The following is a 25859-nucleotide window of genomic DNA, read 5'->3' on the forward strand; positions in this document are numbered from 1 at the left end:
AACGTTAAAATCGATGGAAGTCCATATATGTCATCACTTTATTTGATTTCAGTTTTGTTTTCATCTGGTTTTCTCATAAATCCAAAATATAAAATAATGAAAAACATACTTATTACTATATGGAAATGCAGTTGCACTAGAAATCACTGAGTTTTATTTTTGTTCTACTAATGTGATACATTTTATGACTTTTAAATAATGAAAGGACATTCATTTTCCATCATTTTCCATAATCAATGACATTTAGTCAAATTTAAAGTTTGAGTTTTATTTTATTTTAACTATAAAAAATTGAAATGGATGAGTTTGTCATCATATTTTCATCTATTTGATATCTTTTTTAGTATTAAAAAACAATGAAACGAGAAATACAAATGTCAAAAACAAAAGTTACATTTTTTAATCTGATTAATCACAGCTTTCAAATGAATCATAATTAATCACCATTTAATCACCAATCATTTGCAACCATGTCTGAAATATGCCATTTTTTTACTGTACTTGATTAAAAGAATATACACACACACACATATATATATAAATATGCTAATATTTATATCTTTGTATTTGCAGTACAGCAAACAAATGGAGGCTCCCCGTGTTCTGATTTAGTGCTAAACTATGAAAAGCAGGCGAGTCGTCATGCAAGCAAACAACCAGGAGCTCATAGAGAAGCCAGACGGCCGTGAAGCCTTTCAGTGTTTCATCGTATGACATCACACAAGCGGGCGGCCATATTGGACAAGATGGCTGTTCTATAGTAGGACGGCAAGGCATTTAGTCTTTGTTATCGTTTGAATTAAAAGAGACGTGCCCTCTTCTTCAGGTCGTTCCTCTTCCACAGGGCCAGGCGGTCAAAGTGTTCCAGATTCATGCCGAACACCCTCTGGAAGTCTTGGGGCGATAGGTGGCGCTACAAACAACAAACAAACACCATACAAACACCATACAAACACCATACAAACACCATACAAACACCATACAAACACCATACAAACACCATACAAACACCATACAAACACCATACAAACACCATACAAACACCATACAAACACCATACAAACACCATACAAACACCATACAAACACCATACAAACACCATACAAACACCATACAGTCAATTCAAACTTTATGATCATATTTTGTCCTCATATGAATTATTGTTTAGGAACCTGGCACAGAATGGCATGCAGAAATATCTTATGGAATTTTCAAGATAGGAAAAGAAGGGAAAATATTTGGAAAAACAGCAGAGTTTGTCTGAATACATCAAAAAATGCTGATTGACATTTATCCAGCCCCGCCCACAAGGAGAGTTCCTGCTGCACCAGAAGTACTACTATAGCGTCTCCATAATGTACTGGTACGGGTACTGGTATATACATGGTCGACATGGTGCTTTTTCACTGATATGGGCCGATCCCGATTGGGGGCCGGTCGATGGGAGCGCCTCTAATTGGAACGTGCTTTCAAAATAGGAAAACTGACCCGGAAACGATGGAAAATTCGGACTTGAAGAGAATTCATGGAAATGTACCAAAAAGTACTGCTCGTGTCTTGGAAAAGTAGCCATATTCAATAAAAGTACAGGTCAAATGAAGTGATGGAAATACGGGACATCAACGCAAATGTTAACGTTGACGTTCCAATCATTGGTACTCACCTCCAGTCGAGTGCGATCAATGTCTCTGGGAAGTTTCACTTTCACTCTGTTGGTTACTGCCAGCATTTCATAAGGGTACACCTGCAGCAAATGATATTAGTTATTAGTTATTCTACTGGGATATTCTTTATCATGATGAATAATATTACCCAAATAACGGGAATCTTACCTTGTATTCTGGGAGACAAAGAAGGGAAAATAGGACAATTGGTCAATATCATCAAACAATACAGGAAGTGATGTCATTTACAACCCATTAGAGCTCTTGTCTCAAACTCACGGCCGGGGGGGCCAAATCTGGCACATAGTGCAATTTCATCCGGCCCGTGGAAGCGTTGGGAAAATATCATTATGGGACCTTTGACCTTATGGGACAAAGTGCTGATTGAGCAACTCCTGGGCTATAAACCCCCCAGTGTGGAATAATAATAGCCCCCACGTGAGTCAACGGCCTCGTCCATCCGCATCCTCATTTGTACCGCAAGACTCGGCGTAGCAAAGGCCGATATTGTACCTTAACCAAGACAGCGTAGAAATGAAAAGCAGGACGCTAATTACCTCTCACCCCCCCCCAACTTTGAGAGTCTGGATCAGCGTCATCCTCCGCCATCTCAGCAGCCTGTAAAAAAACGCGTACGCAGTATAGTACTTCACCAAAGCAATATGTGGGGAAAAGTACGCATTTGAAAGTAGGAGAGCTTTCATAGAAATACATTTGTAGTACAATAATAGAAAGTCATGAGTATAAATACGTTCCAGTGTGCAATCTTGTATTTTTAACAAAGGAAACGTCCATGAAAATGAGAGAAATGGGAATTGGGAATTAAATAGAAATTGGAATTTTTAAACACGACAGCGTTCCATGGGAAATATTATCAATATTTATTCATATATTATAAATATTTGGGAACATGAGAGAAATCCACCCATCCATTCCATCCACTTCCTATGCCGCTTGGGGTCATTGGGGTCATCGGGGTCATCGGGGTCATTGGGTCATCGGGGTCATTGGGGTCATTGGGGTCATCGGGGTCATACGCTGGAGCCTATCCCAGCTGACTTTGGGACTTGGAGAAATATGTGCTAAAATTGCAGACAGTGTTTGTGCTTGACAAAAGACAGTTCTCCTCCCACCCCGTGTGGAAGTGGTTAGTCTTTGTCTTCTTACGTTGTTCATTTTTCCCACTCCATTCAAAGCAAATCAATTGGAGGCTAACTAGTTATCCGAGTAGCTTAGCTTATCTCTTGTCCCTGCAATGACCCCATAGTCTGCGCTGTGGGGGTGGGGTGGCATTTATGACAGTGAGAACTTTGTTGACCACTGATGTAAAGATCAAATAAGGAGACTTCTAAAAGCGTATTTAGAAAGTCAAAGAGATTTCTACAAACTCCAAACATTGCGGACATTCTCTTATCAGGGGGGGGTCGGGAAGCAATTAGTGGTGCTAAACAGGAGAGTACTGTACATGGGAATTCATAGACATAGTATTTACAGATGACATCACCGAGCTAGCATTGTTAGCTAATAACGGTAGCTCACCTTGTCGATGCCATTCCTTCCGTATCCGGGTAAAGATGCAAACTTATTCCGAGGGAAACCTGACAAAAAGCAACATTGAAAGTTGATATTTCATGGTCCGTTTCCGCCATCTTGCCGGAGCGTACTCACTTGGCTTGGAGGTTTTCATTGGCAAACTACACGTTGACTTGCGTGGGTCCAGATCTTCGGGAGTGGTCTGTCCATCCGTCATCCAGCTGGTCCTCTAAAACAGAACGCAGGCGTCAGGCCACGCCCTCACAGGCAACAGAAACTGCAACGGGCCAAAACATCCACGACAAATGGACGCCGCTCGTATCCGACATCCTCACATCGCCTGCTTTCCGGCATCGGACCACCGGTAGGTTGGGAGTTCTGGCCCAGCCCCCTCCTCGCCACGTTGGACTGCAGACGCCTGCTGACCTCACGCTAAGCGTGTCATTTCCGTGTAGTCAGTTATGAAAACCGTGATGTCACCGACCCATTGCTATCATGTGACCAGAAGTGAGCCTCCATGACAATATTTCCACTCGCATGACAATCTCCTGATATTTGGAAATGTAATTCCACTTTGTCCTAGGTCTGGATGGGCCTGGGAACGGGATGGCGACGGATTTGGGAAACGCTTCCGTGCACGTAGCCTCCAAGGCCCCGTCCACACAGAAATGTTTCCATCGTTTCAACCTTTCGTACGCGTGGAAACGGCGTTCTGGGGGACTCGACGCTCTATTTTTGGAAAATCTAAAAACGCCGGATTGTCGCTTCTTTCTGAAAACAATGACATCACCGACCTGTCGCCATCACGTGACCAGAAGTGAGCTTTGACGACAAGCCGACAACCCCCCCACCCCCCCCACATTTGCGTGTGGACCGGGCCTAATGCGTACTCACCTTGCTGTCCTCGCCATCCTGCCAGGAAGTTCTAGAAGCTGAGAAACATCAGAATGTTACAAGGACGAACTCGTTATTGGCGTGGTCTTTGATTTTTTCATATTAACATTAGAATGAAAATATGCTTGAATGACATGAATCATTCCATTTATGGGAACTGCTCATAAGAATAAAAGTCATGCATTTTCATAATCACGTCCGGTACTCACACTGACATATGATATGACATATGATCTAGAAACACTTTTGAAAGATGCTAATTCTGCTATCCACTTCTCGTAAAGAATGCTGCTGCCCGAGTGTTGGCGAGATCGCCAATGCACGCAACGCAAGCGTGGAAATTTGCATGCAAGAGAGGAAAAGTTCAGGTTAAAATCCAGGAAGCGGACTGTACCATGCTGTTTGTAGATGGGGGGTTTTCTATAGATATTATCTTTGACCACAGGCTCTGAAAACGGGAATACAGGCAAAGAGGGACATGGAAATAAGCATAAAAAGAGGAGAGAAAAGAGAGACGGAAGGAAAGCAAAATGGAGAAAAAGAAGAATGAGTTAGTGATTATTTTGGAAGAGTTCACATGCAAAATGTGATGTAGAAATATTACCATTCATTGTTATAGAAGACAATTAGCTTAGCATCGTATACAATCAAATAAGACCCTTTCATTACTTAAACTGAGTTGGTAATGCAGGAAATGGAAATGTAAAATACAATAAGCAATTTTTAAAGTGTGAATAACCAAAAAACTTGCAACAAAAATATGAGTTATTTTAATAAAATGAATAAACTTGAAAAAACACCTGCTTTAAAAAAACAATTAAATTAATGGGACTGACTTCAAAATTACTTTCTTTAGTAAATGCGAAAATTCCAAAATTAATACACCCCCCCCCAAAAAAAAACAAACAAAAAAGTATGGAGAAAAAAGTATTTTAGACAAAAATATATCTGAAAAATGATTTCCGATATAAATTATATTTCTAAGTGAATAAACTAAAAAATGTCATGGGAATAAGGAGCAAAAAATGTGAATTGATAAAAATATGCTGAAAGGAAAAATGTGGCGTTCCATTGGTGGTCTACCTGGTATGTGGAAATGGCGAGGGGCCGCCACGTACGTCGTCCCCGAGGAAGGCGACTTTCCGTCAGAGTAGGCGGATAAGCTGGGAGTACTCCGACCACTTTCGCTCCCTCCAAGTTGGGAACATGAAACACAGACAAGATGAATACATGAGCCGGCGTACTCGTATACTACGTATACTACGTATACTACGTGTACTACGTGTACTACAAGCGAGTACGGCGTCACAGGAAAGGCTGGGAAAAGAAACACACATCCAATGGAAGTCCACCACAAAAACGTACACACAGCAAACCACGTGAGGGGATGCAAGAACTCTGTTACGCCCCCCTGGGTGGGGGTGGTCCACGTCTTCGGGGAGTTGCCATAAACGTGAAAAAGCTGCTGCCACGGGGGAATGCAAGGTGCAATAAAAAGCTGTTGTTGAGGCGTACAAACACTGGCAAGTACGTTATGCTTGTTTAGGCATCTTCTGTTGGAATCACTGGAATGGATGGAATGGATCTAATTAGCTAACTTCACCATGAAAGACCAACAGTCCGACCTTGTGACCAAAATATTCCCATAAGAACACCCCCCCCCCCAGGCAGGACTCCCAAAATGTCCTTTTTCTTGCTGGGAAGCGAGGCTTCCGGATGCATGATTCCGTAGCAGCAGTAATGAAGCCATGCATAACGAGTACACAGACTGATGGCCAGAAACCAGATGAAACAGAACGGTCCGATACAGAGCCAGACCCTTAGATGAGAAACCACAACACTAGAACCACATGACAAAACACAATGGTCCGATACAGAGGGAGACCCTTCATATGAAAACCACAATACTGGGACCACATGACAAAACACAATGGTCCGATACAGAGGGAGACCCTTCATATGAAAACCACAATACTGGGACCACATGACAAAATCTGCTAACCATTCACAGACAAGATGGAGAAGTGGTCTTTTACCATCTGGAGAAGGTAAAGTGAGATGCAAGGAGGTCCTAGCTTTAGTGTCAGGTAGCGAGTCCTGTTTGAATCCTGAGAGACGATAATGGAGGTCAAGTAAGCGTGAGAAAAAACCCTTTAAGACCAAAACATAGGACTCTGAGCATGTGCAGTACGTCACAACAGTTTTTCCTCTTTCCGAAAACAAGATACCTCAATGGGATCGGGGAAAGGAATATTCCACCCCTGGGAATCCCATTATATATTCATTGGGATTGCCACTTTTCTTTGGGAATGATATACGATGTATACAAAGGTTACATTCCTTCCGTTTGAGCAAATAAAGCGAATGCAATTGGAGTACTAGGGTCCATGTATACGTGGCTAGCTAGTGAGTACACTCGTATTTCCGCAAGTATTTTATTATCTCTTCAAGGAAAAACACTAAGTCTGTACAACTTCCATTTGCTTTCGCCTCAAAGTAACAAACCACAAATGTCGAAACCACTGGCAATAAAAGCGAGGAACCGCATCTTAAACTCTACAAACGTGACTGGTTAGCGTCACAGGGAGTAGAATGGGGAGCTAGCATGCTAACTTGATGGCTGACTGTCACTGGAACTTCAACTTGGCACTTCATGTGGCACTTTACACGTATTCAGGAGTCATACGTATTCAGGAGTCATACGTATTCAGGAGTCATACGTATTCAGGAGTCATACTGTTCAGGAGTCATACGTATTCAGGAGTCATACGTATTCAGGAGTCATACGTATTCAGGAGTCATACGTATTCAGGAGTCATACGTATTCAGGAGTCATACGTATTCAGGAGTCATTCGTATTCAGGAGTCATACGTATTGAGGAGTCATACGTATTCAGGAGTCATACGCATTGAGGAGTCATACGTATTCAGGAGTCATACGTATTGAAGAGTCCTACGTATTCAGGAGTCATACGTATTCAGGAGTCATTCGTATTCAGGAGTCATACGTATTGAGGAGTCATACGTATTCAGGAGTCATACGCATTCAGGAGTCATACGTATTCAGGAGTCATACGTATTCAGGAGTCATACGTACTGAGGAGTCATACGTATTCAGGAGTCATACGTATTGAGGAGTCATACGTATTCAGGAGTCATACGCATTGAGGAGTCATACGTATTCAGGAGTCATACGTATTCAGGAGTCATACGCATTGAGGAGTCATACGCATTGAGGAGTCATACGCATTGAGGAGTCATACGTATTCAGGAGTCATACGTATTCAGGAGTCATACGTATTCAGGAGTCATACGCATTGAGGAGTCATACGTATTCAGGAGTCATACGCATTGAGGAGTCATACGTATTGAGGAGTCATACGTATTCAGGAGTCATACGTATTCAGGAGTCATACGCATTGAGGAGTCATACGTATTCAGGAGTCATACGTATTCAGGAGTCATACGTATTGAGGAGTCATACGTATTGAGGAGTCATACGTATTCAGGAGTCATACGCATTGAGGAGTCATACGTATTCAGGAGTCATACGTATTCAGGAGTCATACGTATTCAGGAGTCATACGCATTGAGGAGTCATACGCATTGAGGAGTCATACGCATTGAGGAGTCATACGTATTCAGGAGTCATACGTATTCAGGAGTCATACGTATTCAGGAGTCATACGCATTGAGGAGTCATACGTATTCAGGAGTCATACGCATTGAGGAGTCATACGTATTGAGGAGTCATACGTATTCAGGAGTCATACGTATTCAGGAGTCATACGCATTGAGGAGTCATACGTATTCAGGAGTCATACGTATTCAGGAGTCATACGTATTGAGGAGTCATACGTATTGAGGAGTCATACGTATTCAGGAGTCATACGTATTGAGGAGTCATACGTATTGAGGAGTCATACGCATTCAGGAGTCATACGTATTCAGGAGTCATACGTATTCAGGAGTCATACGTACTGAGGAGTCATACGTATTCAGGAGTCATACGTATTGAGGAGTCATACGTATTCAGGAGTCATACGCATTGAGGAGTCATACGTATTCAGGAGTCATACGTATTCAGGAGTCATACGCATTGAGGAGTCATACGCATTGAGGAGTCATACGCATTGAGGAGTCATACGTATTCAGGAGTCATACGTATTCAGGAGTCATACGTATTCAGGAGTCATACGCATTGAGGAGTCATACGTATTCAGGAGTCATACGCATTGAGGAGTCATACGTATTGAGGAGTCATACGTATTCAGGAGTCATACGTATTCAGGAGTCATACGCATTGAGGAGTCATACGTATTCAGGAGTCATACGTATTCAGGAGTCATACGTATTGAGGAGTCATACGTATTCAGGAGTCATACGTATTCAGGAGTCATACGCATTGAGGAGTCATACGTATTCAGGAGTCATACGTATTCAGGAGTCATACGTATTCAGGAGTCATACGTATTGAGGAGTCATACGTATTCAGGAGTCATACGTATTGAGGAGTCATACGTATTGAGGAGTCATACGCATTCAGGAGTCATACGTATTCAGGAGTCATACGTATTCAGGAGTCATACGTACTGAGGAGTCATACGTATTCAGGAGTCATACGTATTGAGGAGTCATACGTATTCAGGAGTCATACGCATTGAGGAGTCATACGTATTCAGGAGTCATACGTATTCAGGAGTCATACGCATTGAGGAGTCATACGCATTGAGGAGTCATACGCATTGAGGAGTCATACGCATTGAGGAGTCATACGTATTCAGGAGTCATACGTACTGAGGAGTCATACGTATTCAGGAGTCATACGTATTGAGGAGTCATACGTATTCAGGAGTCATACGCATTGAGGAGTCATACGTATTCAGGAGTCATACGTATTCAGGAGTCATACGCATTGAGGAGTCATACGCATTGAGGAGTCATACGCATTGAGGAGTCATACGTATTCAGGAGTCATACGTATTCAGGAGTCATACGTATTCAGGAGTCATACGCATTGAGGAGTCATACGTATTCAGGAGTCATACGCATTGAGGAGTCATACGTATTGAGGAGTCATACGTATTCAGGAGTCATACGTATTCAGGAGTCATACGCATTGAGGAGTCATACGTATTCAGGAGTCATACGTATTCAGGAGTCATACGTATTGAGGAGTCATACGTATTGAGGAGTCATACGTATTCAGGAGTCATACGTATTGAGGAGTCATACGTATTGAGGAGTCATACGCATTCAGGAGTCATACGTATTCAGGAGTCATACGCATTGAGGAGTCATACGTATTCAGGAGTCATACGTATTCAGGAGTCATACGTATTCAGGAGTCATACGCATTGAGGAGTCATACGTATTCAGGAGTCATACGTATTCAGGAGTCATACGCATTGAGGAGTCATACGTATTCAGGAGTCATACGTATTCAGGAGTCATACGTATTCAGGAGTCATACGCATTGAGGAGTCATACGTATTCAGGAGTCATACGCATTGAGGAGTCATACGTATTCAGGAGTCATACGTATTGAGGAGTCCTACGTATTCAGGAGTCATACGTATTCAGGAGTCATACGTATTCAGGAGTCATACGTATTGAGGAGTCATACGTATTCAGGAGTCATACGCATTGAGGAGTCATACGTATTCAGGAGTCATACGTATTGAGGAGTCCTACGTATTCAGGAGTCATACGTATTCAGGAGTCATTCGTATTCAGGAGTCATACGTATTGAGGAGTCATACGTATTGAGGAGTCATACGCATTCAGGAGTCATACGTATTCAGGAGTCATACGTATTCAGGAGTCATACGTACTGAGGAGTCATACGTATTCAGGAGTCATACGTATTGAGGAGTCATACGTATTCAGGAGTCATACACATTGAGGAGTCATACGTATTCAGGAGTCATACGTATTCAGGAGTCATACGCATTGAGGAGTCATACGCATTGAGGAGTCATACGCATTGAGGAGTCATACGTATTCAGGAGTCATACGTATTGAGGAGTCATACGTATTCAGGAGTCATACGCATTGAGGAGTCATACGTATTCAGGAGTCATACGCATTGAGGAGTCATACGTATTGAGGAGTCATACGTATTCAGGAGTCATACGTATTCAGGAGTCATACGCATTGAGGAGTCATACGTATTCAGGAGTCATACGTATTCAGGAGTCATACGTATTGAGGAGTCATACGTATTGAGGAGTCATACGTATTCAGGAGTCATACGTATTGAGGAGTCATACGTATTGAGGAGTCATACGCATTCAGGAGTCATACGTATTCAGGAGTCATACGTATTCAGGAGTCATACGTACTGAGGAGTCATACGTATTCAGGAGTCATACGTATTGAGGAGTCATACGTATTCAGGAGTCATACGCATTGAGGAGTCATACGTATTCAGGAGTCATACGTATTCAGGAGTCATACGCATTGAGGAGTCATACGCATTGAGGAGTCATACGCATTGAGGAGTCATACGTATTCAGGAGTCATACGTATTCAGGAGTCATACGTATTCAGGAGTCATACGCATTGAGGAGTCATACGTATTCAGGAGTCATACGCATTGAGGAGTCATACGTATTGAGGAGTCATACGTATTCAGGAGTCATACGTATTCAGGAGTCATACGCATTGAGGAGTCATACGTATTCAGGAGTCATACGTATTCAGGAGTCATACGTATTGAGGAGTCATACGTATTCAGGAGTCATACGTATTCAGGAGTCATACGCATTGAGGAGTCATACGTATTCAGGAGTCATACGTATTCAGGAGTCATACGTATTCAGGAGTCATACGTATTGAGGAGTCATACGTATTCAGGAGTCATACGTATTGAGGAGTCATACGTATTGAGGAGTCATACGCATTCAGGAGTCATACGTATTCAGGAGTCATACGTATTCAGGAGTCATACGTACTGAGGAGTCATACGTATTCAGGAGTCATACGTATTGAGGAGTCATACGTATTCAGGAGTCATACGCATTGAGGAGTCATACGTATTCAGGAGTCATACGTATTCAGGAGTCATACGCATTGAGGAGTCATACGCATTGAGGAGTCATACGCATTGAGGAGTCATACGTATTCAGGAGTCATACGTATTCAGGAGTCATACGTATTCAGGAGTCATACGCATTGAGGAGTCATACGTATTCAGGAGTCATACGCATTGAGGAGTCATACGTATTGAGGAGTCATACGTATTCAGGAGTCATACGTATTCAGGAGTCATACGCATTGAGGAGTCATACGTATTCAGGAGTCATACGTATTCAGGAGTCATACGTATTCAGGAGTCATACGCATTGAGGAGTCATACGTATTCAGGAGTCATACGTATTCAGGAGTCATACGTATTGAGGAGTCATACGTATTCAGGAGTCATACGCATTGAGGAGTCATACGTATTCAGGAGTCATACGTATTCAGGAGTCATACGTATTGAGGAGTCATATGTATTGAGGAGTCATACGTATTCAGGAGTCATACGTATTGAGGAGTCATACGTATTGAGGAGTCATACGTGGTGTTAGCATGAAAGCAAAGTTCAAGCAAGCCAACATGGTTAGCATAAAACGTTGGTAGTATCACCCCACGATGCGGTGCTTCCCGTACGGACGATAGACCGCTGGCTGGTTGGAAACGAGGAAAGGGTAAACTTGTAATATTATAATATAATATTATGAGACAAATATGAGACAAAATGCCCCAATGATCACTGAAAAGGTGTATTATTATATTAGGTATATTAAATGCCCCAATGATCACTGAAAAGGTGTAATATTATATTAGGTATATTAAATGCCCCAATGATCACTGAAAAGGTGTAATATTATATTAGGTATATGAGGTATATTATGTGGAATACTTGGAATGTCACGACACCATCAAGACAAACGTTACCTTTGAGAAAAGAACAGAGACAAAATATCCACAATATACTGCAATCTACTTATTTCATTTCTACTGTGTTACACTCAGCATACGCTGTGTGTATGCTAGCCGCCCCGCCTCCACCCACTGAGATAAAGAGACTCTATATAGACTGACAAAAGGGCTCACTCCGTTCATGCTGTTGTTCTATGGAGCAAATCAGATATTGTGACACACCTTGTGAATACTATATAATATCACATATAATATATATATATATTATGTAATATTATATATAATACTATATAATATTACAGTGGAGTCTCAGTTAGCGTCTGCTGCATAGTAACATTTTTTTGTTTATCATCATAAAATGTATTTAAATACATACTTTTCCCGGTTGCTATTATTTTGTGAGAAATCATGAGTTTGATGAGAAAAAAGTGATGAAAATGATGATGTCATGTCATGAGAAAAAAGTGATGAAAATGATGATGTCATGTCATGAGAAAAAAGTGATGAAAATGATGATGTCATGTCATGAGAAAAAAGTGATGAAAATGATGATGTCATGTCATGAGAAAAAAGTGATGAAAATGATGATGTCATGTCATGAGAAAAAAGTGATGAAAATGATGATGTCATGTCATGAGAAAAAAGTGATGAAAATGATGATGTCATGTCATGAGAAAAAAGTGATGAAAATGATGATGTCATGTCATGAGAAAAAAGTGATGAAAATGATGATGTCATGTCATGAGAAAAAAGTGATGAAAATGATGATGTCATGTCATGAGAAAAAAGTACATTTAGCTGACATGATGCTCATTGGAAGATACGCTAGAACATCTGAAGCCAATCTAATCATTTGATGGTGGACTAGAGTAAATACCAGGACTATAAAACCACTCCAGCAAACGGTCCAACGCCAGCAGGGATGTGATGGGGTCCGCTGGGGAGGGGGGGGGGGCTACCTCTGAAGTAGGGGATGAAGTTGTGCTGCTGCAGCATGGAGAGAGTGGTGGGGTTCAGGTGTAAAGACGCCCCTACACCGCCACCTCCTATTGTGGCCGGGTACTTTGGACCGGCACCGGGACCGCCCACGGGGGGCTCCGGTCTACCGGGGTCACGGGTCTGGTTGCTGGGTCTATTGCCGAGATAAACCTCTGCTCCTGAATGTCAATTAACAAGTCAAAGAATGATAAATCAAATAATGATACAGTGGAGTCTTGGTTAGTGTACGCCCTGCTTAGCATGTGTTTTGGTTAACATGTTCCCTTAGTTTGTGTACAAATGTGTTCTTATGTATTTTTTTAGCAGCCTATTGCCTTGCTAAAGCATGGGAACAGGAACCTTGAGTGGTCCTGTCACCTGTGGATGACATCAGCAGCTGCAACCATCTTGACAATAGTCATAAGTCATAAGTCATGACTTCATTTCATAATACAACACTCCAAAAGTACAGAAAATCATTGATTGATCATTGATTGAAAATCAATGATCAATCATCATAATTGTGATTGATGAGGGAATGACGGGTGTCGGGCGTATGGACTTACCTGGTCTGCTGTTCTGGGGGGACCGTGATGGAGTGTAACGTCCATAGCCGCCCAAAGAACTGTTGGAGCTTGGACTGGAGGGTCTCATCTGACAGGGGGACTTCTCTCCGTCGCCCTACAAGAAAGCACGTCATCATTTGCTTCATACGCAGAAGTTGACATTTTTATTTGATTCATTAGGCTGCATGGTGGCCGAGTGGTTAGCATGTAGGCCTCACAGCTAGGAGACCCGAGTTCAATCCCACCCTGAGTTTGCATGTTCTTTTCTCCGGGTACTCTGCTTTCCTCCCCCATTCCAAAACATGCTTTTGGTTCACATGGTTCATTGCCCCCCCCCCAAAAAAAAATGTCCATAGGTATGAATGTGGGGGGAATGATGCTGGGATAGGCTCCAGCACCCCCGCGACCCTCGTGAGGATAATAAGCGATAGAAAATGAATGAATTGATGAGTTTTCTTATGATCCAATGTGGAGATAATATTATTATTTATTGATGTCAAACATATCTGAAGGAGTATTCTGGAAAAGAAGGTTGACTACGTTCCAAGAAGAAGGTTCCCCAGAAGGTTTGGGAGAATGGTAAAGTAGTAAGATGCCGATGAGGCGTACCTCGCCATGGTGCGTGGCTTCCTGGGCGGGGTAGCTGACGTACGGCGAGTAGGACAGCATGTCAGGTCGGTCTATGTTGTAGATGGCCTTGGTTTTGGGCAGGGCGGCCAGGTCTTTGTAGTCCAGCAACTCCTCTCCTAGCTTAGCCTGGCAACGTCAATAAAAAGACCCAAAGTCAAGATTCTTCCAATTTGTAGCCGGGCCGGCGGAGTGGCAGCCATCTTACATAAATGACTCGGTTGGGCGACCCCGAGGCGCTGGACGCCGGGACGGACGTGATGCTCTCTGATGAAGTCCTGGTCACCTAAAACCACAATCACATGACCGCATTCATTCAGGTCTGGGACACCGCCGTCCTCTAGGATGAGGTCTTGGGTTGCCGGGTCTCTTCTCCAAGATGAGCTTTCTTCTGAGAATGCACCTCCAAGTCAGGGACCAGGGACCAGGGACCAGGGACCAGGGACTTCAGGGGCCTTGAAGGCAGTCCTGCTGGTTGACGGGTGGAAGCCAGTGGCGTGCACCCCAGGCCTCGGGACCCCAGACCTGTCCTAGATACGCGGGTAAGGAGCCATCTGGGGTCCGAGACCTGCTGCCCCCCAGATCCCGCCTTTGGTTGTTTTGGGACGGCCATTTTTGCCCCGTGGGGTGGACAAGTGTATCCCCAAGTTCCCCTACCTTACTCTTCTCTTCCTGCTTGGCCGCCTGTCTGCACGGAGGATGCCAGATGGAAGACCCTAAGGACGAGAACCAGCTCACCTTATGGGGGGACGGTCTGACCCTACAGCAGACGATGGCTGTACTTCCTACCTTGGAGGTACATCTCCTCTCCTTCTGCAAACATCTGCTCACAGCGAGTACAGCGGGCACACGATGGATGGTAGTGCTTCTCTCCGGCCTGCTGACGCCAGGAAATACGTCATATTACGTTACCATATTATATTATTACCATATATATTACCATATTATATTATTACCATATATATTACCATGATACCATATGTTACCATATTATATTATTACCATATATATTACCATATTATATTATATTATTACCATATATATTACCATGATACCATATGTTACCATATTATAATGACTATAGAACAGTCATTAACTATAGACTATAACTATAGAACAGGAAACACAACTTAGTGCAACACTTCAATGCGGTTTGTGTGGGCTTTGCTTTTTCTTTGGCTACAAACTCAGATGGCAAGATGTTGACAAATGTTGCTTTGCCATCGGAATCATCAGACTGGTTGAAAGTCAAATCTCAATGCAAACAATTGTTGAATTAAGCAAAAAGTTCATGAAAGTAGTATTCTAATTGGCCACTAGGGGTCGGCATTGTTAACCAAACTGATGAAAGTAGTATTCTAATTGGCCACTAGGGGTCGGCATTGTTAACCAAACTGATGAAAGTAGTATTCTAATTGGCCACTAGGGGTCGGCATTGTTGGTGGGACCACGACCAATGCACCAGACCTCAACCAACGTTCTTAGTTCTTAGTTGAAATGGCCTCATAACAAGAACAATGGAACATGGAACATGACAATAATAATCCGCCATCGATTCTGTTCCCCTACAAAGTAAACTGCATGACATTTTTTCTCTGAAGAAATGAAAAAAATAAAATAAATACAAATAAAAATAAAAAATGATTAAAAAAAAAACAAAAAAAACTTCAGTTATATTAGGAAAGCAAGAAGTGAACAAATGTAACAGTGATTGTAAAAGTACCAGATGGAGGGCTAGGATTTAATAAGCTTTGCTTCTTCCTACTCAATTGGAATCTGATGCATGTTCAAATGAAATAAAACCATTACCATTACCATTACCATTACCACGACCACGACCACGACCAAATGTCCCATATTGTGTTATAGCACTGTAAAGGATCTAAAGACTGCATGACCGTCATTTCACGCCTCCAATGATGTTAAAAAATAACTTTTTAGGCTCTGGACTTTTTTTCTGTAACTGGTCCTTTGCGATGTATAACAGGGCAAGGCGGGGTGCCTTTTGGGGAGTTTTGGGGGTGCCGAAGTAAAACAACTTCATCTAACATCCCCTCCAAGATTGTCTATAAAAAGATCAGCATGTATTGAAGAACACAAAAAGAAAGTTATTACGAGTTGTAGCGAGGAGGCTAGTGGACGCCCACCAGAAGGTCTGTGATACGTCCCACGTAACGTACTTGGGAAGTGGATTGTTGCAATAAGTCCTACTTCCTGTTCCACGCTTATCATCACAAAATGTTTCTTTTGCTTTTTCTTTGGCTTTCTGAAAATGTTACTACGATGTAGAGTATCAAGTATTCATGCAGGACCTCCAGGACTTTCCCGGTGATGTACTTCCTGCAGCTCTCACACTGGATGCCGAACATGGCATGGTAGTCCATCTCGCAGTAGGGTATCCCGTCCCTGGGGGGCAAACCAGACAATGGCGGCCCAGGTTAGCTGGCCGAGACCACAAATGAAAATGTGCGGTATTTGCTGGTGAATATGGACGTACTTGCTGATGTACTCGGCGTTGAGGACCTTGTTGCACACCTTGCACTTGAAGCAGCCCAGATGCCAGTGCTTGTCAAGCGCTACCAGCGATTGTTCGTTTGTGAATTCCTTCCCGCAGCCGCAGCAGTCTGCGCCCAAAAACATGGGGTATTTACCAACATGCGCTCATGAATCAGTACCAATATACTGACTGTGGGCGGCTTGTACGGGCGCGGGGCCGCTGACGGGAAGAGGCTGGCTACAGTTTTGACAAATACACTCCTTGCCGTTGAAGGTTACTCGGCCACCGGCCGGAAACGGCTGCCTGAAAAGGAAAGCAAAGACGTGGCGTCAGAAACTAAAGGATATCGGCAAAACTCTCGGCAAACAACGTAGGGGGCGTCCATCACCAAAAGATGGACTTCATGTGCCATTTTTCTGGGGGTGTTATACTTATATTTACTTATTTATCAAATATTATATTTAGATATATATTTCCACTTGAATCAACCCCCCTTGGAAAAAAAGCCAAAAGGTTGAATGACAAAAATACTGAAAAAAAAACATTTGAATTTAAAATCGTTATCAGAAATAAAAAAAACTTATTTTGAGCTGACAAACAAAAACATGTAAGAGTGAGAGGTCTCACATTTGCTGAACGTTTGTGGGCAGGTTTAAGAGCTAATATGCTAATAATAAAGAAAAATAGTCATACAAAAATATGCTTGCTGATGTATTGTTAGAAATAATGGCCCATAGTTCCCAAATTGATATCCTTCTCATAAAATTGGATGTAATTATCCTTGTAGTTGCACATGGAACCCTTTACCACACAGAGATTTGCCCTACTTATTAAAGATACAAACTTATTTCCATCTGCTATTAATTGTGAGTTAACTGTGGACAAAATGCAATTAATATTTGAATCGATTGACAGCCCTAATGTATATATATATGTATATATATATTTATATGTTTTGCTTTTTAGTACGATGGTATGGGAGTGAAGGACATGACGAGGTTCATCTTGGTCGCGTTCCACTTACTTGCAAGAGGCGCACACAAAGCATTGTGGGTGATAAGTCTTTCCCAGGGCGGACACCACCTCCCCTTCTATGAAATCCTGGCAGCTGAAGCAGCGGGTCCCGTAAAGGCGCTGGTAGTCCAGGGTGCACATGTACTCTCCTTGGCGCAGGAAGAAGCCGCCATTGGCCAGCTGGCATCCGCACACTGGAGACACAATAGAATAGAATAGAATGGAATAGAATAGAATAGAATAGAATAGAATAGAATAGAATAGAATAGAATAGAATAGAATAGAATAGAATAGAATAGAATAGAATAGAATAGAATAGAATAGAATAGAATAGAATGGAATGGAATGGAATGGAATGGAATGGAATGGAATGGAATGGAATGGAATGGAATGGAATGGAATGGAATAGAATAGAATAGAATAGAATAGAATAGAATAGAATAGAATAGAATAGAATAGAATAGAATAGAACGGAATAGAATAGAATAGAATAGAATACAATAGAATAGAATAGAATAGACTTTCTTTATTGTCATTGCACAATAACACAATAACACATCAGTGAAATAGCCAACAAAATGTCGTTGCCTGACCCCCGTGTAAGAAGAGCCACTTAGACACTTTTTGCTGTCCTCTGTGGAAGTGGGTTGGCTGGCACGGCAGCACGTAAACAGGAAGGGGCCGACGTGCACTTTTGGAGGTCACATTGATGTGTTGGCCGGCATGGGGAATCGAACCATCCCTAAGGACCTTGCCAACACGTGAAAGTGGTCCACGCGTACACTTGGGTACTAAATCTGCCAGGAACCTCGATGCCATCACCTTGCTAATATTCTGTATGCAGGCGGGGGCGCCTCTATTTTCATGACCCAAAACTGCTCACTGGACCTCGGACTCAAAAGATACTCCAGCTTTCCTCAAAGACTACACCCTGGAAGGGGTCCCCAGCCAATCCGGGGCGCATGTAGTCACATCCACATATACTACATAACTAATATACAGTACAGTAGCATATATATATATCATCATAGCATCATAGCACCGGCAGGAATCATCCATTATTGATCCAGTCCAGTATCCTTAAAAGTCTAGTATTGATCCAGTCCCCCTACCAGGGTGGCTATTAGCCATGACCAGAGGTATGCTACCATGTTAGTATAACATGTAGTCACATCCACATATACTACATAACTAATATACAGTACACAGACAATAGCATCATAGCACCGGCAGGAATCATCCATTATTGATCCAGTCCAGTATCCTTAAAAGTCTAGTACTGATCCAGTCCCCCTACCAGGGTGGCTATTAGCCATGACCAGAGGCCACGTTAGCACTGAGAAAGGCGTGCAGTCCCGGCGCTTTAAATATCCTTTACAGTGATGCTATATGCGGCGTATGAACGCCACTCGAGCGGGGTTACTTACGTACGCTTTGTGCGTTTTAGCACGCCACCGTGTCCTCTGGGTTAAATATACGCGGGCGATGTCATTTGTGGTATGACCGTGCTAGCTTACGTACACACGCCGTGTTTGTTTGTGTCACCTTGACTGCTAAAACAGCGGAACCTCGGTTAGCATCTGCTCCGGTTAGCGTGATTTGATGATTTCATGTCAAAAACGGGAACAAATCTATGCTCTTCAGATTGTTTTTTGCACGTGAAACTTCCTGTTTAGTGTTGACATTTGTGGCTTTCTGGAACTTTACGGGACTTCTTATTCAGTAAGTTGATTGGGTTAAGGTCCGTTTCAGTTAGAGTCGGATCTTGTGGAATGAATTCATGATGCTAACCAAGGTTCCCCTGAAGTATCCAAGGATGACGTTCCCAAGGCTGGCAAGGAGCATCAGGTCAATATGTCCGACTCCACGGAACCTTAGTATCTTCTAAACAGCTGATTTCATCTTCATGTGTTAGCTAAAGGAGTAAGGGTCTTCAAGAGCACCCGTTCCACCACGGGGACCTAATCAGGTATTTCACCCACAGGAAGCTTTTATAAGCTAAAGACGTAAGGGTCTTCAAGAGGACCCGTTCCACCCCGGGGACCTAATCAGGTATTTCACCCACAGGAAGCTTTTATAAGCTAAAGACGTAAGGGTCTTCAAGAGCACCCGTTCCACCACGGGGACCTAATCAGGTATTTCACCCATAGGAAGCTTTTATACCTGGAAGTGGAGTTACCAGGAAATAGAAGGTTGCTAGGAGATAGGTAGCTAGGCTAATGAATAAGTCTCCATCCTAGCCAAGTGAGGCCGTGGTAGGTGTCGGACTGACGGCTGCTACGCTAGCTTTTAGACGCCAGGTTCCTGCCGTGGACGCCACCTACCTTTACAAACGAAGCACTTCAGGTGGAAGTGTTTATTCTGGACTCGGAGGGCCTCCCCTTTGCAAGGTTTTCCACAGTTCTGGCAGGCGATGGGGCCTCTTCCTGGTTTCTGCTGGGCCACGGGGCTTTGGACCGCCTGCGGCTGAATCACTAGACAAAGCAAACAGCTCGTCACGTAACCGGCCACGCCTTCGGGGATCAGCTTAATTGTCTTTATTTTCACAGGAAACATTTCTGTCATCCGACCGGTTTCAACGCTCACACCGACTTGGCTCTGGGGTTCCAGTCTAGGTCTTTAGAGACTGGAAGACTCGCAATAGGATGCATGAAATTGCATCCTTATTTTAGTGTTATGATGCATATTTTTTGGAATTTGAATAATCGACTTCTATTTTATATATATACTTTATATTTTTATATTTTCTATTTTTATATGTTTTACATTTGAAAACGATTTGAATAAACTTCTTGGAATAAGTTTCAATTCAAGTCTTAATGGTGACAGCAGTTTTAGTCCCCACTGTAAAGACAGGGGACGGGGCCCCACTTTCAGGGGCCCCACAAGCCATCCATGCTCAACAAGACGGCAGCCCTGGCCTGGGGGGTCCGCCATCAGGTAGGGGTTTGCCACCACCACCTTGTGGACACAGCTCGGATGGGCCCACTCGGACCCCAGTTCTCGGGGTCAGTTCTTGGGGGGGGGGGGCAAGTCTCACTAATGGGGGTTCAATTTAGAAAGTCATTTTCATGGCGACTCACAAATCTTTCCAATAAATTCATGATTTCATTCATATATATTCATATTCATATTCATATTTATCTGGGGCAACTAGTTCTCCTCGTGTAAATATGACACTTTATGAATATCATTTCTTTCACTGGAACATAGTATAAATCTGACATTATCAATGTAACATGTTATTGTTGCATGTATGCAAAATAGAACATGTTATTGTCATATTCATATATACATGAATAAGAACTATTCAGCTAGCTATTGAGCTAGCTATGTTTCCATATTGAAATCATTTATAAAAACGTCATGCTGTTTTCCCTCCGTGGGATATTATCAGACGGGCGTGAAAAGTCCATGCTGGCTGTTATTCCTTCTGAAAGGCACCAACTTCCCAGAGGTGGACAAACATGGCACCCACGTACCAGGTCACATGCTACTGCCGCCGACATCGCCGTTCCCAGTCAGGGCTGATACGTGGGTGTCCAAACGTTCCCAGTCAGGGCTAATACGTGGGTGTCCAAACGTTCCCAGTCAGGGCTAATACGTGGGTGTCCAAACGTTCCCAGTCAGGGCTAATACGTGGGTGTCCAAACGTTCCCAGTCAGGGCTAATACGTGGGTGTCCAAACGTTCCCAGTCAGGGCTAATACGTGGGTGTCCAAACGTTCCCAGTCAGGGCTGATACGTGGGTGTCCAAACGTTCCCAGTCAGGGCTGATACGTGGGTGTCCAAACGTTCCCAGTCAGGGCTAATACGTGGGTGTCCAAACGTTCCCAGTCAGGGCTGATACGTGGGTGTCCAAACGTTCCCAGTCAGGGCTAATACGTGGGTGTCCAAACGTTCCCAGTCAGGGCTGATACGTGGGTGTCCAAACGTTCCCAGTCAGGGCTGATACGTGGGTGTCCAAACGTTCCCAGTCAGGGCTACACATACGCTGTCCATGTCCACACCCACTGTCCATGTCCACATATGCTGTCCATGTCCACATACGCTGTCCATGTCCACACACACTGTCCATGTCCACATACGCTGTCCATGTCCACATACGCTGTCCATGTCCACACCCACTGTCCATGTCCACATACGCTGTCCATGTCCACACCCACTGTCCATGTCCACATACGCTGTCCATGTCCACATACGCTGTCCATGTCCACACACACTGTCCATGTCCACATACGCTGTCCATGTCCACACACACTGTCCATTTCCACATATGCTGTCCATGTCCACATACGCTGTCCATGTCCACATACGCTGTCCATGTCCACATACGCTGTCCATGTCCACACCCACTGTCCATGTCCACACCCACTGTCCATGTCCACACCCACTGTCCATGTCCACATACGCTGTCCATGTCCACACCCACTGTCCATGTCCACACCCACTGTCCATGTCCACATACGCTGTCCATGTCCACATACGCTGTCCATGTCCACATACGCTGTCCATGTCCACGGTGTGTTCACACACACTACGTGCTCTCCGTGAAGCCACTATGTATTTGCTATACATTCAATGATGGCTAACATTGCTAGCTAAAATTGGCCAAATGCTATCATTGGCTGGGTTTCGTACTCGCAGCAGGAAGAGGTCGGGAAATAATGCCTAAACAATGTTTGAACGTTGGCGCCTTCGCCACAGCCGCCCAAGGCTGGCAAACAGTCTCCTTCATTTGCAAGGACCCTTTGGGGAGAGGAGTTGCTGTCCTGACTGGTAAACAACCATTCTCCTAACCAAGAGCGTTGTGTAGCGTATTACAATATCCAATATCAATATCCAATACCCAATATGTAATACCCAATATGTAATACCCAATATGTAATACCCAACATGTAATACCCAATATGTAATACCCAATATGTAATACCCAATATGTAATACCCAATATGTAATACCCAATATGTAATACCCAATATGTAATACCCAATATGTAATACCCAATATGTAATACCCAATATGTAATACCCAATATGTAATACCCAATATGTAATACCCAATATGTAATACCCAATATGTAATACCCAATATGTAATACCCAATATGTAATACCCAATATCCAATACACGTGTAAATTCCACTCAGTGCTTGACTGAAGCACGCCTAATGCAGCATGTACAGTATAGTAGTATATTTTATCACTATTATTTTATTTCAACATATTTATATAATACCCAATTGGTTTTATTTACATCCTGGTTTTTTTTTATTAATTCCTTGTGTCGTTATATCATTACGTTTTTCTTTATTTGTTTAATGACCAATTTACTTTATGTATTTATGTCCTGATATATTTTTTATGAGTCAAATACATTACTTCTAATTATTATATTATATTATATTTATTATTTTTATATCTCATTATTTCTTTTGATAAATGCAGTATTCCTGTATTCATGAGCGAAAATGATTTTTAAAAAATCTAAAATGGTCCCTATTTTAGGCCCGGACCCTCAGTTTGGGAAGGGCTCACATGTAAACAACCAATTTAAAGACCCCCGGAGTCAAACAGAGGCACTTGAGCGTTGCGTTACATAACAGCGTCCCGCTCCAGAAATAGAAGAATATAGAAGAATATAGAAGAATATAGACAAATATCGGCTAATCGCCATGCTCACCATTTTCTTCTGGCATTTTGCTCGTCCAAACAAATAGTTGCGTTTCAGGCGCCGGTGAAGGTGCTGTGGGCTCGTGGTGTAATAATAAATGTCTGTCTTCTATCTGCAGCTCCGGAATGAGCTGGATGTCATGTGACTTGCTCTGCTCGCTCGCTCGCTCGCTAGCTTTCTCTCTGTTATTCCAGACATGCGTTATAAATAGAAAGAGCCTACACACACACCTATGTATGTGTGCTATGCTTATGTACGGTGGTGGAGTGGTGGCTTTTTTGGCTTGCTGGTCGCACTTCAATGTTTCAGACGATCAAACAGATGTAAATATTATATGTAAATATTAGCCAATCATAATTGACGTGTAATCACCACATTTCCACGACTGATGTTGTGCCAAGAGTGCCTACATTTCCTAAACATGGCGCCCTCACGTCCGGTCAGGGCTCCACACTGACAAAGTGTGTCCGACAATGCGGGCAGGTGAGGGTGGATGAGCACCAGGGGTTCCTAAGTCAGGGGTCTCCAGCCAGAAGATGATGAGCTGCCACTTTATTCATTTTTCATCTACTCCTATACCCACTATCCTACAAAGTGGGCTCCGATCATCGTTAGGAAGCTGTGACCAATCACAGCAGAGTGGGGCGGGCCGTGGGTGGAATCAATTACCAACTGTCTTGGCAGGAAGCACATATCCAAGGAAACACAGCTGGATAAGGTGCAGATTCTGGAAGAACCCGACACCTTTAAGGAACTGATTTCATGACATTGGAAAACGCTCCAGAAGGAAAGACGCTAACTTGAAGTATCTGGCACCCAAGTTTGGGGGTCCCGTAAGGCCAGGGAGGAGTACTTTTGGACTACCTCGACGCTCCATGTCTGGCTTGAGTCCAGCCCCCCATGGTGGATACCAAGTGTAAAGATGCTAACTGGTACTACAGATAACACTTTTCAGGGTTCTGTTAATAATAATAATAATAATAATACATTTTATTTCAAAGCACCTTTCAGGACACCCAAGGTCGCTGTTGGGCCATGAAGCAGAATGTTTGCTTCCTCAAGTATTATTATTATTAGTAGTAGTAGTAGTAGTAGTAGTACTCACATTTGACACACGCTTCTTAAAATAAACGAAATATTCTGCCATGTCAGCGCTTGTTGGCAGATTATTTGGTTTCATTTAAGCAAGATTGCTCGTCTATTACTTTTATTTAGGAGAAAGACATTTCAAAGCAGTTGGGGGACTGCGAGGCCGTAGACCAGGACTTGGACCACCTCCAACTTAGGTGGTTGGTTGTAGCTGAAGCAACCCCAGAGCGTGATGGTGGACACCCGGGGTAAGGATGCTAACTTGGGGTGCTCCTGTATACAGCAGGACCTTTTGATGACCTCACACCTGGGTCATAGGTCAAAGGTCCTGCTGTATTGCAAGGCCGGACCCTGAGGGTGGACATCAGGAGTTCAAAAAGCCAACTTCCAAGACTTGTCCAAAAAAGCAAATAAACGCAATAAAGTCCACTGAAAACAATACAAATAAGTAAATGACCTCATTTCTAAAGTATTAGTTATTATCGTCATTAAAAATGACTCAAGGAATAATAAATCAAGTCAGACTTTATTATTATTAGGTGCACATTTCCATGTACTTTAACACAATAACACTACTGTGATTATTTGACAAAACTCATTCATTGATTATTATTAGTGTTTGTTATTAGTTATTGATATTGCTGACAGTTTTATTTGATTTTATTGTATTTGAGAAAACAATAAAACTATAGTCTATTTCAATTCCCTTATTTAATGATGTATTCATTTCTTAACACAATAACAAAGCAAACCGCCGCCACACAATAATAAACATATAGTCTAGACCCGGGTTTTCCAAACTGAGGGTTGGGGGCCACATCTGCTTATTTGTGTTTTTTAATGGGGTCAGCCGTGTGGTAAATTCCTCAACCAAACCGGCCTTTCTTGGCCTACATAGGCCCCGCCTCCTTCCGAGAAGTATAACAGCATGATTGAACACAATGGGCGCTCCTTACCAGTACTGCTCATGTTGCCGGTCTGCAGTCAGTGGTCGGATGATGCTGGAAATAAAGACCCCTGAAGGATGTCAGCAGCTGAGGCCCTCCTCCCGCCGCACCCCCTCCCCTTTTAGAAGTATGTAGCTAGGGTGGCGGTGATGAGGAGGGGGGTCCCGGGTGGATGTGACTGATGGATGTGTGAGGATAATACCCCGTCCTGCTGCAGACACACTGCGGCAACGCCTCTCTCTACAACTCGGGCAGCTTGGGCGTGGACCCGCTGGGCAAAACACGTCAATTGGTAAAAGGATATAGCCTTTGTTTCCTAGTTGGGCCACCAAAATAATGCCCGTGCTAACAAAGCAATAATCACAGCTCATTAAAGCAACATTAATGCATTTACGCTGAAAGGACATTTCCTGTTTGGCTGATATGGTGAACGAAACAGTGACGTCTGAG

The 25859-nt window shown here is 43.1% G+C and overlaps 1 protein-coding gene across 7 annotated transcripts; it reads right to left on the reverse strand.

The window, feature by feature from the left end:
* Positions 1-377: 377 nt before the first annotated feature.
* ablim2 (actin binding LIM protein family, member 2) lies at positions 378-25682 on the reverse strand. Of its 7 annotated transcripts, XM_058078211.1 has the most exons (21): positions 23383-23543; positions 20027-20176; positions 17713-17896; positions 16879-16991; positions 16689-16815; positions 16504-16597; positions 14981-15068; positions 14825-14907; positions 14400-14477; positions 14174-14320; positions 13565-13679; positions 12980-13177; positions 5175-5282; positions 4486-4539; positions 4092-4129; positions 3333-3426; positions 3204-3262; positions 2222-2273; positions 1833-1840; positions 1664-1744; positions 378-913 (listed from the first exon to the last, which is right to left on the reverse strand). In XM_058078211.1, the coding sequence occupies exons 1-21, from the start codon at positions 23396-23398 to the stop codon at positions 800-802; spliced, it is 2001 nt and encodes a 666-aa protein (XP_057934194.1). In that variant the 5' UTR covers positions 23399-23543; the 3' UTR covers positions 378-799. The 7 variants fall into 7 exon arrangements, 2 of the variants coding, with proteins under 2 accessions (XP_057934194.1, XP_057934193.1); XR_009130372.1 differs by lacking the exon at positions 23383-23543 and adding an exon at positions 25419-25682 and having other exon boundaries at positions 1833-2282; positions 14849-14907; XR_009130374.1 differs by lacking the exon at positions 12980-13177 and adding an exon at positions 6128-6199 and having other exon boundaries at positions 1833-2282; positions 14849-14907.
* Positions 25683-25859: the final 177 nt, after the last annotated feature.

The sequence above is a fragment of the Doryrhamphus excisus genome, chromosome 7 (assembly GCF_030265055.1).
Source record: "Doryrhamphus excisus isolate RoL2022-K1 chromosome 7, RoL_Dexc_1.0, whole genome shotgun sequence".
NCBI classification, from domain to species: Eukaryota; Metazoa; Chordata; class Actinopteri; order Syngnathiformes; family Syngnathidae; genus Doryrhamphus; species Doryrhamphus excisus.

Bases quoted from the DNA above. Each gene is read 5' to 3' on its own strand.
- ablim2 (XM_058078211.1), bottom strand. The intron at 16,598-16,688 runs GTACGTCCATAT...TTTGCCCCCCAG, and splicing joins AACGCCGAGTACATCAGCAA to GGACGGGATACCCTACTGCG. The intron at 914-1,663 runs GTGAGTACCAAT...TGTTGTTTGTAG, and splicing joins TTGATCGCACTCGACTGGAG to CGCCACCTATCGCCCCAAGA.